This window comes from Mytilus edulis, chromosome 7, assembly GCF_963676685.1.
Source record: "Mytilus edulis chromosome 7, xbMytEdul2.2, whole genome shotgun sequence".
Lineage (NCBI taxonomy): Eukaryota > Metazoa > Mollusca > Bivalvia > Mytilida > Mytilidae > Mytilus > Mytilus edulis.
This window is the reverse complement of record NC_092350.1, coordinates 61,408,404-61,423,042: the sequence shown is the minus strand read 5'-3', so window position 1 is coordinate 61,423,042 and position 14,639 is coordinate 61,408,404. Positions and strand designations below refer to the sequence as shown.

The 14,639-nt window shown below is 33.0% G+C and overlaps 1 protein-coding gene across 1 annotated transcript; it reads right to left on the bottom strand.

Moving 5' to 3' along the window:
- Positions 1-289: 289 nt before the first annotated feature.
- LOC139483294 (uncharacterized) lies at positions 290-1,978 on the bottom strand. Its single transcript, XM_071267323.1, has one exon. The coding sequence runs from the start codon at positions 1,976-1,978 to the stop codon at positions 290-292; it is 1,689 nt and encodes a 562-aa protein (XP_071123424.1).
- Between the last annotated feature and the right edge of the window lie 12,661 nt (positions 1,979-14,639).

Sequence of the window (14,639 nt, the reverse complement as noted above, 5' to 3'; positions counted from 1 at the left end):
CACATGAGCATGCATTTACAGTTAATGTTTAAGCATAATTTAAGACTTATCTAGTACTTTTTAATACATTTGTAGCTGTGACAAAGCAAAATACAAGTGCATAAATTGATAATATAAGAATAACTATTAAATGTTTTTGAATGCATTATTTTGTTTCAAACAAATGTTTCATATTTAATTCTAGAAGCTGACAAAATAAACAAAACAAGTTTCCAAAATCCAGTCAAAATAAACATTGCACAGAAGGCTCCAAAAAGAGAGATGTTCAAATGTAAATACCGTAGACGTGTTAGATGAAACTAAACAACTGAGCCTCGTTTCTGAAGTTCGCGACCAGCAACTGCTTTTTTTGTTTATTATAATGAACCGAGGTAGGCCTGTTAAGACCATCACTTGCTGTTAGTACTTCTCTACATCGTTTTCCGTCAGGGTTGATGATTACCATATTGTTCGAATCGTTCCCCACTACATACAGGTAACCATCATTATCTACATCTACACCATGAGGATCCTTCAGAACGTTTTCATTTTGGAATGTCCATTGAAGTTTACCTTCTAAAGTAAAACATGAAACAGTATCTGATACTCTGTTTGTATGATATATTTTGTCCATATATGTTACGATGTAACATTCATTTGGCATTTTATTTCCAATTATATTATGAATAGACTCGTCATTCAGATTGATCATTCGTATACCGTTGGTGTATGCTGAATATATCAATCGGTTTCCATTCAGTGCTATGCCATATACAAACGAATCCACTGAAATAATTTTCTTTATTTGTTTCCGCTCCACGTCTATAATTGTGATACACTGCTTTTTTGAATTACCAGATGTTACAGCTAATGTATTGTCTTCACTGATGAACAAAATATCAAATGCTATACATGGCATCTTCACTTCAAAGTCTTTTAATCCTTGACTATTGAATATTTTTACTGTCCACTCATAGTAGTAGGTAAATGCCATTCGACCATCCATTAGCATGCAACATCCGTAAATGGCTTCTTCTTGGGTGTTGATGGTCTTTTGTATCGTTAGTTTGATATTTTCAATGGATATTGATCGGACTCTGGGTACCAACATTTGGGCTTGTTTGACCTTTTTCTTAAGCAGAACAATCTCACAAGATTTAGCATCAATTTGCACTTCTCCAAAACTTTTGATTCCGCACATGATATTCTCAATAGAGGTGTTGATTTCGTATGATATAGAATTTTGCGTCAAGGTATTGCTTTTTACAAGCGACTGCAGGAACTTATCCGTTTGTAAGACGTCTTCCTCCATTTGCTTCATTGAAAGGAACATCTCAAGGTCTGTTGAGTGTTTCTTTATGTTCATAATGTTTTTCTGGTATTCTGCTGTTTCTCTTTCTTTATTTTCTAATGATGACAATAAAAGACAAATTTTGGAATTTTCTATCTCTTCGACCGCATTAAGTTGATTAATGAGATCTTCTTGTAGTTTGTCGAGATGGTTATTGATCCTAATTCTGGTCTCCATAATTTCTTTTTCAATTTCCTTTCTTTGTTTCTTCAAAGTTGACAGATTGTCCTGTTGATGCCGGCGAATTTTCTGTAGATTCTCTGCTACTTCAACTAATGTTTCCTCTATCTCACAAACTGCGTTTGAAGTTTTAGCATTATGAATGACTTCATCTAGCTTGACGATGTCCTGACATGTTTTATGACATTCTGTTATACACTTTCTGCAGCAAGGAGATTCGTGCTTCTGACAATACATTTGAAATTGTTCATTGTGTTTGGCACAATTCCTAGAAGCTTTCAGAAAATCTGTTGGTAATTTCTTGTAATCGGTAATGGGGATCACACTGTGATTCATAAATGTCTTAGACACACTATGTTGTTCCTTGCATTTTATGCATAGTGCCACGTCACATTCTGTACACCAGAATAAGGTTGTTTTGGTGATGTTACGTTCGTCACAAGCACTACAGCTCAGAAAAGTCGCCATGACTACAAACTACAAAATGGTTTTCATTAATATATCATTTATCACACCAACTGAACCAACATCAACTTCTTGCATCAGTCGCCAATATCAATCATAGATATCAATCACGAACATCAACCACCAAAATAATTCAACACCATCTACCAACAACATCAACTAACATCATTATCCTCATATATAAGTCACCACAAACACTGCACTCCGTCATCTATCACCAATATCATTCAACACCATCAGCAACAAACATATTTCTCAACACTCAACCATCAGCACACTTACCAACATCAACTACCAACATTAAGTGCTGCCCAAACCACCATTATTAGTTATTAATATCAACATCTAAATAATTGCCCCCACAACAAAAAAACAACAATATGGTTACGATAAGTAAAAAATGGTTATTTCTTGTAATCTATACATAAATTCTCTTTGATTTTTGCTTATGTGCTTTGTGTCTTTGCATTTTTGTTTACTCTTTGTTTACATATTTGTTTGTTGTATAGTGATTGATATGATAAAACATTGTAGACTGCTGTCCCTCTATTTTTGACAGTTTTACCTATTATAAATGTTTGTTTTGTTCACACAACGTTGTTAATATGATGGAGTTCTATTCAAATTTTATACAAGTGAGACGTTCATCTATCTATTGAACGAGGTTTAATTCACCCAATTTTCTACATACGGAAATTCCTGTATCAAGCCAGGAATATGGAAGTTGTTATTAATTTGATTCATGTGTTTGAGCTTTTGAATTTGCCATTTGCTTAAGAACTTTTCTTTAAGGATTTCGGAATTTTTGTAATTTACTTTTTGCTATAATTGTGTTCCATTTTTTTTTTTTTTTAGAAAAAATACAGAATACAGTTCATACGGGTATTAAAAATTGGGGTTGAACATTTATTAATTTGCCCTCTAGCGATCATAAATTCAGATAGTTTTGACTTGGGGATCTTTTATCCTTTATTCCTTGATACTTAATCCTTTTACAGCATTTTATATCCCCTTTCCTTCTTTAATATGTGAATAAATTTAGAAAATTGACAATTAAGTTAAAATCATAGAGTGGTGTTGTCAAATTAGGACCGGTATTTATTTGCAGATTTGGGTATGTATAGAATTGTAGGAAATATACGGAAGGTATAAAAGCATAAGATAAATTTCCCAACAATTATCATTGCGACATTGTCATACCGATACGCAAGAATGGCGATTCAATTTTTAATGTGTGCTCTTTATTCACAATTTTCAATTGAGACGCCAAATAAAAACTACAACAAAAATAACCCAATTTACGGTATACTAGCTCAAATGGAGACACTGTTACCATAACAACCTGTCAACTAATTTTGTAAAGACTAGCCCCGTTATCAATCTAGACATTGATAATATCGAAATCACTAAATAATACCGTAACAGCATACAATGGCAATGGAAATATTTTGTCTATTAAATGAACGCACATTTGTATTTGGTAATAAACTTTCAAATCATTATGTAAATTTTTTTATATCAAAAAAGCCTTACCAGTTGATATTTTGTGCGTCTATGTCAAAGTTTTAAACAGACTGACAATATGCGTCACTTTCCCCACTAATCGCCATTGATTAATTAAAAAATTTCTGTTAATCACAATTTGTTTCAAATGAATAATCCTTTTCACTTGTGACAAAAACCATATACAAAATCAATAGATTGTATTATAGAATGTATTAATGATATTTATTCATTTAAATACCTTCCATTGTACTCACAAAATGTTTAAATGAATGGTGTCTGATTTAAGATCTTTCTATCAAGTCTCATATATCAAATGTTTGTCTTTGATCAGAGTTATAATAATAAAAAGTACAACGTCTGTTGTACTATATTCTTATCCCACACATGACCCCTCTGGAATTATTATTATGTTTAATTAGACATGAAATGTTATATAACCAATTGCAGAAATGAAATAGATAAAAAAATAAAAGAAAGGAAAGAAAGGAAGCATAGTGAAATGATTCGGTGATGGTAAAAAAGAATCTTATAAGTTAAAGCAACATGTACTTTGTATTTTCAATTTTGTTTTCAATCACAACAGACAGATCGCTTAAAGTGAAGGGAGGTTTATTCGAATTCAGAACTCATTGACGTGTTACAAAAAATCAAAGCCATATTATAATATAAATATTATAAAAGTACGGCTAAGTGCCACACGAGCAATCATAATGCTTTTTGTTTTTTGTTTTTTGTTTTTTGTCAATATGTCTGTTATTGTAAACTCTGTACTATCCGTATTTTCGCCTCGAATGAATGCATCATTACTGCACATCGTTTGTTGCCCTGTTATAAGGCTAAATTGCTGTCCACATCCAATATTTTAATTTCTAGTGACAATAACAATTGCCTGTCCATCATTCTGGTAGACACCCTATAGGATAAACTACCTTTTAGGTGTGTATTGATGATTTGTTTTCGACCTGAAAACACATGGCATATTTACCACTGGCAATAAATCAATTGATTTTATACATGTATATGAATGGCAAATATTTACAGCTCCTAATATAAGACACCATACCACATAGTGGATACGACCTAGAATGAAAATAACTAAGATAATTTGCCAACAGCTGAAGAATGTCTACTTTCTAAAAACACATAATTCCATGATTAATGAAAGGTTTTCCATTGGAACACAAACTGCATGTTTTGATTCTAACGAAAAAATAAATGTTAATACTTTTTATCTATTTACTTATTAATGTCGTTTTTAAGATAAGAGACAGTTTTTTGCGTCATTTCTGTTTTCGTTCTATGAATTGTTTTTAAATAACAATTCTCATAAAAAATAGTATACCTTGAACATTTCGTATACATAATTAATTTCAAAGAAAAGTGTGGCAATATTCAGCATGTGCCCTTTTCATTTCCAAATTAAAGTTAACTGAATGCCTGTAATGTCATATTTATTTTGTTTATTAAATTGATTTTTCTGACACAAATAAATTCAAATAATCATATAAACGACATTTTGTATATTCTTCACAGATAAGAGACTATATTGTATTTTATTGGTTTACTAATTAATTCAATCAATGTGCACGCATTCAAAGTCATTGTTTAGCTTGGTTGTGGGACTAAGCCAGCAATAGTTCACTTAAAACTTGTGTACATCTGTTACGAAATATATTGAATTGCATATTTACTTTTGTTTCAAACACGCACCACATTTCATGTATAATGTGTAACTAAATAATTGTAAATGATTCCAAATTTCACCTTTAATGAAAACTTCACAGAATAATTTAAACATGCCATAGAGAGACATTTTGACATGTTAAATTTGTTTAATTCATATTGAACAAATGAGCCGTTTTGTGGAAGTTCGCGACTAGCAACTTTTTTTGTGGTCCACTATAATGAAGCGACAGGATCATTAAGGCCATCACTTGCTGTCAATACTTTTCGATGTCGCTTTCCATCAGGTGCAATAACTACAACTTTCTTTGAACTGTCCTCTGCCACATACACGATACCATCATTATCCATATCTATACCTCGAGGACTCCTCAGAACGCTTTTCTTTTTGAATGTCCATTGTTTTTCACCTTGAAGATTATAACATGTCACAGTGCTTGTTTCATTTTTTGTATGATATATATTGTCTCTAAATGTTGTAATGCAACATTGTCTGGGCATTATGTATCGCACTATGTCACTTATGAACTCCTCGTCTATATTGATCATGCGTATACCTTTGTCTTGACCGGAAAAATCAATCGATTATCTTTCAGTGCTATGCCATAACTATAAGAATCCAGAGAAATTGCTTTCTTCATTTGTTTCTTTTCCATGTCTATAATGGTGATATACTTCTTCTCTGAACCACCAGGTGTGACAGCCAATACATTATCATCACTGTTGTACACTATATCGAACGCGTCATACGGCAACTTCACTTTAAAATCTTTTAATCATTTCACGTTGAATATAATTACCTTACACTCCAAGTAGTGGGTAAATGCCACTCTACCATTCGGTAATATGCAACATCCAAAAATTTGGAATCCTTGATAGTCGAAGGTCTTTTGTAGCGTTAGGTTTATATGTTCAATAGATCTTGATTGAACGGTTTATACCATCATTTGGGCTTGTTTTGCCTTTTTCTTAATCAAAACAATATTGTAAGATTTAGCTTCAATACGAACTTCTCCCAAACTATCGGACATGATATTCTCGATAGGGTGTGTTGATCTTTATGAAATAAATGTTTGTTTAAATTCCCGCCTTCTTTAAGCGACTGAAGGAATTTATGTTTGCTATAGACGTCCTCCTCTGTTCGCTTCATGGAAAGAAATACTTGAAGGTCCGTTGCATGTTGCTTGATGTTTATAATTTTTCTCTGGCATTCTGCTATTTCATTTTCTTTCTTTTCTAATGATGAGAATAATTGACTTACTTTCGAGTTTTCCTTTTCTTCTATCGCATATAGTTGTTTCATTAAATTCTCCTGTAGTTTGTCGAGATGGTTGTTGATCGTTTTCTGGTAGTCTTTATTTCTTTTTTAATTTCTTTTCTACTCTCTCTAAATGTCCTAAGATTTTTTTGTTTATGATGACGAACTTTCTGTAAATTTCCTGCTACTTCAACTAATGTTTCCTCTAGGTCGCACATGGCATTGGAAGTTGTGACATTGTGAATGACGCAATCTAATTCGATGAAAACTTGGCATTCTTTTATGGCTTTCTATGATACATTTGCTGCAGCAGGGAAATTCTGATTCTGGCAATAGAATTGATACTTTTTATCATGTTTATTACAGTTTTTCCACGAGTTTCATTTGAATGTACAGGTTGGTAATGACTTTTTGTAAACAATAAACGCTAACACATCAAACAAGTGAGTAAACTATGTTAAAGGTTTATGACCCCTTCTGTAGCCATTTTTGTACGAATTTTTCAAACATCAATTGTATCAAAACTACAGATATAATGAATAATTGAGATAGGCCATTTTGTAAATATACTGTGGGGAAACTTGATGCGAAGCATTATTATTTACTGTTTCATTGCATTTAATAGAAAAAATACTTTGTGGCAAATAAACCAAGATTTTTATAGAAAACCCACAGCCTTAAATACAGGCCTTGATTTGGTCCATATTTTTATTTGTTTTAACCAATAACTACATTAATAAACTTGTTTTAAGGAAATCAATGCTAGCACTGCATGCAATAATCCTATATTTATCAGTCATCATATTGCCAAATATGATAGTACAAGGATAAAGGCTGTGGATTTTCTATAAAATGCCATATGTTTAGCATTGAATCAACATAAGGGTACATAATCATTAAAATTTTATAATAAAAAATCTCTTAATTTCAAGTCTGTTGTAGATTTTAACTATATTTGCCACAAAGTCCCGATTTTGTGAACGAAGTTTCCCGGTATATTTGTACAAGACACAGGCACTTGTCTCAGAAAAAAAATTCTATATACCTTAATTTAACACGTATATAGGAATTTTTTTTCCGAGACAAGTGCCTGTGGTACAAGATGACAAATCTCTATTATACCTTTGCTGTTTTGATTGTATTGCACTTCGAAAATTTTGTAATACACATAGCTACAGAATAATCTTACACTCACGACTGAGAAGTGGTGATTGTTTAGATATCGATTGTTTAGATATAAACGAGTATTTATAAATTGAAAACTATCATGTAATAAAAACAGTGTATCAATGGGTATCAATGACAGAAAGATATCTAACAATAGAAAAACACATATTTAAACACGAAAATAGTCTATGAAAATAATAACACATAGATACGTTCAGATACGTCAACGTATCAGAAACGGATACGATACGTCTTTAAATGTCCCACCTCTAATGTTATCCAAGCCTTATGATTTTAAGTGTGAAATGGCTTTGGATATTTTAGAATCTGTGATAGCAGAGTCCAACTCGTTGACACATTTTGAGTTTTCTAACTGTTTCAGTTTTTCGCATAGCTCTGTATACCTACTTTGAAATTCACCTTTCAGCTGTAACAACCTTTGGAAATGTGATATCAAAGTTGATGGTGGTACTCCACATTTTTTTTGGGGGGGTTCGTGTTTTTCCTGTAGTTCATTAATTAAGTTCCTATACAGTTTTGGATTCTCCTCGTGGAAGGAGTCCAGCTGACTAATCAATAAACTAAAGATACGCTGGTTTTTGTACAGTAATGTTTTTCTTAGACAATGAACAGGGAACCAGACCAAGGGTACCTATATCCACTGTACTGACATGAAATATGTGAAGTTTGCTTTGACTCGTATCATTTGCAAACACACCACATCACCACATCTCCTTGTTTTATTTTCATTGAATGTGTATTTCATGGCAACTTCTAATTCTTACTCTTGATGATTTAATTTTAAGTCTTGACAATAGGTAAATATGTGAAAATGAACTTTGTTGATCTATATGAATACCAGTGATAATAAAAGTAAAACATTCGGTGACCTTGCAGCTGACTATTGAAAAAATATGACCCAATGCTTTTCTCTAGCACACACAGTAGCAGACGTTTTGACTGCTTCCACATTAACAAAACAATAAAGTCGTCTGCTGAAAAGAAACGCCACGAAAAGACTACAGCTTCCACCAAAGTGTATCAGATTACTGAAGGGAGAAGGATTCTTGACTGGAAGAAGTTTCTTTCTGTTACCAGCAGGCTCTCCCTTGTTTTTTTCTTCAAAACTATGACACATCCGCTATGATTCAATCTTATAGTGAGCTTTACTTAGCCTGAACGTTTGTAAATCAGAAAATTGACAAAGTTATTTCAGACAATAATGTTAATGACTGTCATAACTTGTTTAGCACTCCACAAGGGTCAATACTCGTATGATAATTAATGCCTTATACTTTGACATGAAATTTAGAGAAATGGGAAAGAGCAACAAGCCATACGGACCTTTAACACGGGTGCGATTACTCTGTGTTCACTACTACAAATAGATGACACATACAAGCAAGTTGTTGGTACATATGATGAACATAAGCAGTGTAAAGAATGGGCGACGATTTTTACCCATTCACCAACTATGTACTTGCTTTTCCCCAACAATTTGTTATTTTCTGCCAGCTGTACATAATCTTACCGGATGCGCCACAACTTCGTCTCTCTCTGGAGTAGGAAAGAAGACAGTCTACAAGACTTTGATGGACACGCGCGCTTATGTTAGGTGCAGAGCTTCGAAAGTACTGCCAAAGATGAAGTCCTTTTTTGTGCAAGAAATTTAGGTTCATAGATGTTTTGTCACGTACTCGGAGTAGTGACTTCTGGGTAACGTACCAGAGTTTACCCCTGGATATTGGAAAATGCACCGTTTCTTAGCTTTCTATCTTTTAAACTTCTGATGTTGGTCTCTATCACACGTACACTAGCAATGTGTTGGACGTGTTGCTGTCTTTGCACAGACCTTATCTGTCAAACAGCAACCAGTGCTAACCTGTGCACTATTACTGTACTGTATACTTCATATGCACTGCTATTCCTGTGAACCACTATCCTGTGCACTTTTGGTTTGTTCCGCCTGTGCACTGCTTAACCTGCACACCCTGTGCACTATAACCGTACAGTCGAATATGTACCTATAACCCGGTGGTCCACTTATATCCTCTTGCAACCTTACTCAGGTACGCAGATAAATTCTTATTCAGAATCTATTGAATCTTTTATAAAGTGAAATAATAACCTTTTTCTTACTTTAAGGCGTCTGGATTATCCATTAAGCGACCCTTGGTCTGACAGCGCATTAGCATATATACTAAGGGTTAGAACCATACAATTTACGTTGGACGATACCATATATCTTATTCCTTTGATTGTTTATATTCATAACCCATATTGCTAAACGTTTGAATGACGGCTCTTTTATTTACAACTACCGATCGGAATATTTCCGGGTTTGATAACCGTTATTGATACTAAATATTATAATTATCCATAGCAATGCATAAACAAAACCAAACCGAAAGTAGACAACCGTTCAATTTTCAAACTATACAAGCTCGTTTAACAATGTTACAGATTAATAAAAGTAATAATTAGTTAAATCCTAGTAAAATAAAACTGATGCACTATTTTCATCACAGTTTGATCTGAAGAATGTCTTTAAATCAATCCATCATGATATAAATTAAATTCGCGTCAAGCTTGCCAACAGTACAGATGTAGGTTAAGTCAGGTTACCTCCCTGTGAAGCGGCAATTAGGACCGCATCACACATTGCTAAACCCCTTATTCTGTCTCCTTAAGATTACGGTTGTCGAAAATTAAAAAAATCGTTACACCTCGTGTATTTTGAAAGGCATATATCAGCAAAATTCTTGCAGGATCTTGTGTGATCATGTAAGGAAAAATTAAAAATGTTAATAATTTATGTGTTTGTTCAAAACAAAAGGATTAGAATTATGTAAAAATTCCTTTACAGATAAACCAGAAGATACTCCTGGGTGAAATCTGTTATGTGGATCATTTTGATTGATTTTTTTAATTGTAACTGTTTTGGAGGTTATGAGCGGTTTTTGGTTGTAATGAATTACATGCATGACTTTTGCAAGTTAAACGTTTGGGATATTAGGCTTCAATTGAAAACAACATTTATTATTTAGGTTGAATGTCACCCGGCAAGGTAAGTACTGTAACTTTAACGGAAATTGTATTGATCTTGTATAAAAGAACAAGTGTTTGAAAAACGCCAATTTTCAGAATTAGTCGATTACCAAGTAACAAGTTCCCCCTTTTTTTTTTTACGTTTTCTAGATAATGCATTGTTAATTACATTATTGAAAAAACAAGTCTGTATCTGAAATTTAACTCAACATGCTGCTTATATATTTCAATTTTCAAAATATAGAAGGAAAAAAAGAAAACAGTATGTTGATCTTTGGTTTGATTTATGCAAAACTGTTACCACATTTCTTTTTGACGACATCGATATTCCAAAAGTACTCATTTTGCCGAATCAAATGAAATATAATATAGTCATATAGTACGTTTGACGATTAAATCTTTAAAAAATTGGGTCTGGTCACCGTACTAATATAACTGACGCAGAATTCTGTTTAAATTACAGACTACATTATATCACTGCCAGAACGTACAAAATAGGTGTTCAAAATCATTGTTTAATGAACACTGCACAGATTGACATAAAAGAAGAAAAGGTTTAACTGTAAATTTTTTTCAAGTAACATAAAACAAATGAGCTGTGTAGTTGAAGTTAGCAACTAGCAACTGATTCGTTGGTCCACTATAATGAAGTGAAATAGGAGTACTAAGACCATCACTTGCTGTCAATACGTCTCTATGTCGTTGCCCATCAGAGGAGATAACTACAATATTGTTTTCCACCACGTGCACACTACCTTCACTATCTACATCTATACCCCGAGGAATCTTCAGAACGCTTTCATGTTTGAATGACCTTTTTATTTCACCTTGTAGATTATAACATGTCACAGTGCTTGTGACCCAGTTTGATATATGTTGTCCCTAAGTGTTGCAGTGTAACAGTCACAAGGCAAGGTATCTCGAACTATGTCACTTTTAGGCTCGTCGTACAGATTGATCATTTGTATGCATGTCTTTCAGTGCCATGCCATAATTTTTTGATTACAGTGAAAATGTTTTCTTGATTCGCTTCTTCTCCAAGTCTATAATGGTAAATAAACTCATCATAGTTACCTAGGTTTAAATTTTATCTTTACGCCAGACGTGCGGAACGTCTACAAAAGACTCATCAGTGACGCTCGAATCACAAAATGTTTTAAAGGCCAAATAATGTACGAAGTTGAACAGCATTGAGGACCAACAATTCCTAAAAGCTTTTTTCTAAATACAGCTAAGGTTATTAACATTTAATTTATAATTATGACAATATCAATGATAACTCAAATCAACACAGAAGTGCTGACTACTGGGCTGGAGTTAACCTCGGGGAAATAAATTTCCAGCAGAAGTGGCATCGGCCCAGTGGTTGCAAATAAACTCATCATAGATACCAGGATTTAAATTTTATATTTACGCCAGACGCGCGTTTCGTCTACAAAACGAAATTTCTTACATTGCATATAAGAACTACCAAATGTAACAGCCAATGCATTGTCTTCACAAATGTACACTATATCGAACGCGTTACACGGCATCTTCACCTTAAAGTCATTTAATCCATCATTGCTGAATATTTATACTGTCGATGCTTTATAGTACGTAAACCCCGTTCTGCCATTCGGCAGTATGTAACATCCGTAGATGTTGACATCTGTTATGTCAATTGTTTTGTGTTTCATTAACTTTATTTTTTCAATGGAACTTGATTGAACGGTTGGTACCATCATTTGGGCTTGCTGAGCTTTGTTCCTATTTAGAACAAAATCGTAAGTTTTAGCTTCAATACGCACGTCTCCAAAACTTCTGATATCAGACATGATATTCTGGATAGAGGTGTTGATCTTATATGAAAAAAAAAGTCTTCTTCAAGCGACTATAGGAATTTATTTTTGCTATAGACGTCCTCCTCCATGTTTTTCATGGAAAAAAAGACTTGCATGTTGCTTTATGTTCACAAGGCCTTTCTGGCATTCTGCTATTTCTGTTTCCTTCTTTTCTAATGATGAAAATAACTGACAAATTTTAAAGTTTTATTTTTCTTCTCCCGCATAGTGACATTGTGAATTATATCTAATTCGACGAAATCTCGGCATTCGTTATGGCTTTCCACGATACATTTGCTTCAACAGGGACATTTACGCTTCTGGAAATACATTTGAAACTTTTTATCGTGTTTATGATAGTTTTGTCTAATCATTAGTACATCAGCTGGTAATGTTGTGTAATCAGTAATTGGTATCAGTTTATGGTTTCTGGTTCCTTTTGACAAACCATGATGCTCCTGGCATTCTGTACATAATCCCTCGTCACATTCAGCGCACCAGACTATTGATGGTTGAGTGATGTTGCGGAGGTCACAAAAACCACAGCTCATGGATGATGTCGCCATTACACACATACACTACAAATAACAACATGAACAATAGCTGTTTTAAAAACTTAAAACATAAGTGCTCCAATTTTACCCCCAACATCAAACATGGTAACCTTATTTAGTTTTCCCGTCGAGGTGATTCGGTATCTACATAAATCAAAATATAGCAATGGATACTCATAATGGCGTTTAATAACATTAAACAATTCTATAGTATATATATTTCAAAATCGGAACTATTCTTGTTTATCTCATTCCTTAGTTATTCAATCGTCTGAAATAAAAGGGAAAAAATATTGCAGCTCGAGAGGGTCAATTGTTAAATTGATAATATATGTCATTTAACTTTTTATACAAAATAGTGAATATAGTTTAAACTTGCTTTAAAGAGAAGGATAATCTTATAGGGTCTCAAACACACTTATATTTAGTTTGAAACAGAGCTGTTATCGTAATGGGTCACATACATTTTAATTTTGGACTAATACAAGCCAGCAATGTTCATCGACGATCTGATTTAAAGTTTGATTTGGATAATGTTTTTTTGTTTATCTTGTTTATCAGTAAGTCACGTAAATATAATGAGAAACATTGTACACCACAAAAAATGTTCGCACAACACAGTACAATTAAACATTACAAATGTATTCAGAAAAACATCTTGGTGAATTAGACAAGTACATAAATTATCTTATAGTTTAATACATTACCATTTGTGTTCTAGCATAAATATATAAGAACATTTATCTTGTATACTGATAGCAGAGATACATATACCAAACAAAAAACACTTTCAGGTCTTGAACCTGTTTACTATATAGGCCCGAGAACGTATATACATACAGTTCCAAGGATTGGTTAATACTATACACAACCTTGTGGATAATAAAGACATAATGAAGCAGAATATATTTTGCCGTAAACAGGGACATAACATAACTGAAGATAAACATGTTCCATCCCCAGAACGAAAGTACAAACTATAAAACTTCTACAAATGGTTCGTATTCAGGTCATGATTATTTTTGAAAGAATCAAACGTAAATGAGTCGAAAAAAATATAAAATAAATCCTAAACGATTACCTTCTAATGTGAAATATTATTTTTTCGCTCTCCTGGTTTATCAGAAAAGTTAGCAATTACGTGACTTTTTTTATTAAATGATACATGTCAGGATTCTTTCTACACACTAACAAGTACGATACAGTAGAATTAACAATAAACGTCATTTTGCTGAACATTTCTAAAACGTTTTCTATAAATTAAATTAATTCAGTATAATCAAAAATCAGATGTTTTCCCTGTGTATTCCAAACGCAAATAGTTGCTTGATATTTTAAAAAGAAACTGATCAGTAAATTGCGAGACATTCAACGTATAGTTAAAGATTAATTGAACAACCAATTTGGGGCTAACTCCTGATTTTTTTTTCTTTCCAAAGTTGTCATGCTATCATCTTGAAATTTAGAAAACAGAAAGAAAATTTAAAAAGCAATAACAAGATTTATCAACATGTCCGGTCTCACTAATTAGCAAAAGGAAGAAAACTTTAGGAACAATAATACAATTGTAGCGACACTAAAGTTTAGGTAATAAAATATCTCAAGAAATACCAACAAAATTCAAT

Excerpts from the sequence above, each read along its gene's own strand:
- LOC139483294 (XM_071267323.1), bottom strand. The coding sequence starts at position 1,978 with ATGGCGACTTTTCTGAGCTGTAGTGCTTGTGACGAACGTAACATCACC.